The sequence below is a fragment of the Benincasa hispida genome, chromosome 1, assembly GCF_027475165.1.
Source record: "Benincasa hispida cultivar pf3 chromosome 1, pf3_genome.v1.1, whole genome shotgun sequence".
Lineage (NCBI taxonomy): Eukaryota > Viridiplantae > Streptophyta > Magnoliopsida > Cucurbitales > Cucurbitaceae > Benincasa > Benincasa hispida.
The window spans coordinates 15461084-15464927 of record NC_143478.1 but is presented as its reverse complement, the minus strand read 5'-3'; the positions used below and the strand labels follow the sequence as shown (position 1 = coordinate 15464927).

Genomic DNA, 3844 nt, shown 5'->3' with positions numbered 1-3844 from the left:
TCTTCTAACTTATTTAGATGACCACTGATGACATGCAGAAATGCACGTCATCTTAGGCCTTTTATTTAGAATTATGAGGGTTGTTAAGCAGAATATGCGATGATTATGTTAGGAATTCATGAGAAAATGAGTTCGCGTCCATCGACATTAAGAATCTCGGCTAACCCACTATTATGCGTTATTATACGTTCAAATGTTTATTTTTGTAGCAACCGTAGAAATCGATCGCATACGTGGGAGCCAGGCTTTCGCGGAGACGATCGCATGCACAATCGCATACACTCGACGAATGAATATTGTGTCCATTAATCGCATGCGATGATCGCATACGACAGTCGTATGAGTGTTGCGGCTGTCAAGCGAATGCGTCCATCGCATGGGAGTTGCAGTCGTCAAGCGAATGAGGGCATCACATAGAAGTTGCGGTCAATAAGCGAATATGGTCATCGCAAGAAGCTTGCGGCTACAGAATAATAACCATAATAGAGAGATGATCGCAAGGTTGGTGAAATGCAACATGAACGCATACTCAGGAGTATCAAAAGATGATGTTGACATTTCACCTACCACACCGTTAGCAGTAGAGATTCAGAAAAGGACCATTGCGCCGCGAGTGTTAGATTTAGAGCAGGTCCATTAATGCTATCGGTGATCAAGCTCTATAAATTGAAGCCGCTATGCAGAATTTCAGATAATCCAAATTTCTAACTTCGGGTGGATCCTTGTGATCCAGATCAAAGCGTTAGAAGAAAGCCTGAGAGTTCTTCATCTCCTTCATCCATTTCGAGTGATGACTGAAGCCTTTCTGAAGTTAGAGCTCGAGAGAGTCAGCTCCACCGCCCATCCATAGCACCACCGACAGCCTTGACACACATCTGCTAGAAGAAAGACATTGCTTTCAGCTGGTCTTTTCATTTTCTCTTCTTTCCTTATATTGTATTTTATTACATTATGCCTTAAGAAATTAATACATTTTGTGAACAATGCATTTCTATAATTTCCTTCGACTCCATCTCCATCTTCATTACTTAGCATCTTTAACCTTCATTGCATCACTTAGTGAGATTGCTAGAGTATCACATACTTAATCATGTGACATAGGAATATGAAACATGTAGCAAACCACCGGGAGGTGTGCGTTGCGTGAGTATTGTGAGAAAACCTTATTTGCTTAGTGTGAAGTTGTAGCAACACCTGTCTATAGGCGGACGCAACGCTTTTCTATGAGTAAAGTCAGCAACAACTAACTGCCCGGAAGGGTAAGTGGTTGGTCGCATTAAGCAATATAAGCAAGTATTCACTAGAGATAGGAATAATCTTACGTCTGCTAGGTTTATGCGATTACATTGTCTTATGAACGCATCATTCATCATTTAGGCATACTTGGAAGAGTAGTCTAAAAACCAAATCTAAGACTCGAAAGAGCGAATTGGAATGCATAAGCAAGAATGGGGAACATAGAGATAAGCTTCGTTTGCTATTACACAACGTATGCACCTTACGGAGAGGATATTGAATGCTCCAAGAAGTAGGATACGGTGGTATGCTGTCATCTTGTTTATGTGTGGGAGCACTTGAGCAGGAATAGAGACTTAGAAATAAGGCCTCTCGACACGTCGCATATACATCACATGCATCCTAGAATTAGGCTCAAGTGTGTGTAGCATAATAGCATAGCTTGCGTTGGCTGAGGTTGCCCTTGCGGTCAAGCTTAGGGTTGCGATGAAGACATCCTCACATTTTATCTATTTTCCATACATTTTACTACGCATCAACAGTTTCTGTGTCTCTACCTCTCATTCATACTTCCAATGCTTTGTCTGTCTGTTAGTTAGGAGTAGGAGTAGTTTGTAGCTTAAACCCCCTCCCCCCCATCATTCTTTTATTTTTCCGTCGCAAACACATTACCACATACATTTAGTTATAAGTCCCTGAGTTCGACCTCGGATCACCCAAGAAACTTGCGTTCGCGTTATACTTGGCATGAGCGCAAGAAAACTTGTGACAGGAGTGCATGGTCTTCACATATAAGATTAACGCATATTTCATTCCAATGCATGACCACCGATGCATGAGAGTAAACGCATACCTTAAGACATGCATCGCATATTGCATTCCCACATGATCTTAGCCATCAAGTTTTTGGCGGCTAATTTCACGTCACCAACCACTTTTAACCTTCTTAATCTCATTAAGACATGATGTGACAATAATCTTAATTACCAAAGATAAGTACCAGAATACATCTTTTGCCTTATTATTTTTAGTCGTTTTAAATATCTAAATATTTGAAATGGCCTTGAGCTTTGGTTGGTTTTAACAGAAGTTGCTTTATAGTAGAACAAATATAAAATGTAACTTTTTCTAATGAACATTTGATTTATAACAAAAGATTATATACAATATGTCCTTTACAAAAGATAAAACAACTTTTATTACATTAATAAAAATGATCGGATTCATCTTTTGTCAGCAACTCCAAATTCTCCCACTGGTCTTTTTGAGATATTCTCCCATGTTCATAACCTGGAGCATTATCTTATTGCAAGTAATCGTCAGGAACTAGTTTTCTTGTTTTTTTTTTCTACACTTTTTTCTCTACAAGGTATTGTGGGCAGTTTCTTTTCCAGTGTTCATCCTCGCTATAGTAGAAACATTTTCTTTTGTCTGTAACTTTGGCCTTTCCTTTACGGCCAGTAGAATTTTTCTTTTTCTCTTTCCCCTTGTTCTTCTTCAAGAGAATACCCTTATTCTTAGAAGAAAAAGCAACATCAGGGTTTTTAGAGGACGATCTTTTTTTCTCAGCATCGGCAACATTTACCTCTGCTTCTCATCTTTTTGTTCTTAAAATGGACTGAAAAGCCTGTAGTTCATTGAGAAGTGTAGTCAGTTTGTATTCTATCTTATTCATTAACGCATTAGTGCGAAATTGCAAGAAGCTCTTTAGAAGAGACTCTAGAATAAAATTGACTTGACTTCTCTCATCTACAACAACTCTGTTTACCTCTACCACATTGAAATGGACCATCATGTCCATAACATGTTCATTAACAGAGGCCCTTTCTTTCATTCGGCATTTGTAAACATATTTTATTGCATCATGCCTCAGAGAGAATGACGATTGTCTAAACATCTCACGTAGAGATTCCATAATCTCTTTGGCAGTATTAATGCTTTTGCGTTTCTTAACCAAGACATCAGATACATTGGCAAGAATGTAGACACAGGCTTTCTCATTCGCCTTCGTCCATCTATCGTATGATTCCCAAACAGTTCGGTTTGCATTTGAGCTAGGGATGGGAGGACCGTCCTCTATCAAAACGAACCTTAAATCATCTATAACTAGTATTGTGTTCAAATTTGATTTCCATGTAGCATAATTGTCCCCAGTTAATTTATCTGAAGCCAACAGTTGTACTAATAAACTAGCCATTCTGAAAAATAAACAATTTCTTTATTAGTGAATTGCTTTAAACCCAATCATGTTTTAGCAAAGTAATAATGTACCCAAAATTTCATTATTTTACAACGATACTATAGTGAGTCAGAATAAGTGCTATTGAGGGGTAGTCAAATACTCCTTCACTAAAGTAAGATATTCTTGACTAAATACTATCTCCAGAATAACTCATATTCCAATAGTCATTTAGCTATCGTTTTTTGTTAGAACTTGCTAACATTTTAGTAATTCCATAAATGTAACCCTCCATTTTCAGACGTCAGAGGTTGGCCCCAACAATGCTACCGAATTGGAAAGTCGAGGTTGGAAAATGACCTAAGAAATCCTATCCATTTTTGGAGTTTGAGTTGTTCTGAATCCTATGTTACAACCCTCTGAGGGGAT

The 3844-nt window shown here is 38.3% G+C and overlaps 1 protein-coding gene across 1 annotated transcript; it reads right to left on the bottom strand.

Annotated features, from left to right (window-relative positions):
* Window positions 1-2830: 2830 nt before the first annotated feature.
* On the bottom strand, window positions 2831-3433 carry LOC120069658 (uncharacterized). The gene has a single exon (XM_039021441.1). It carries the CDS (start codon window positions 3431-3433, stop codon window positions 2831-2833), a length of 603 nt encoding a protein of 200 aa, XP_038877369.1.
* Window positions 3434-3844: the final 411 nt, after the last annotated feature.

Coding starts and splice junctions, on each gene's coding strand:
- LOC120069658 (XM_039021441.1), bottom strand. CDS start 3,433: ATGGCTAGTTTATTAGTACAACTGTTGGCTTCAGATAAATTAACTGGG.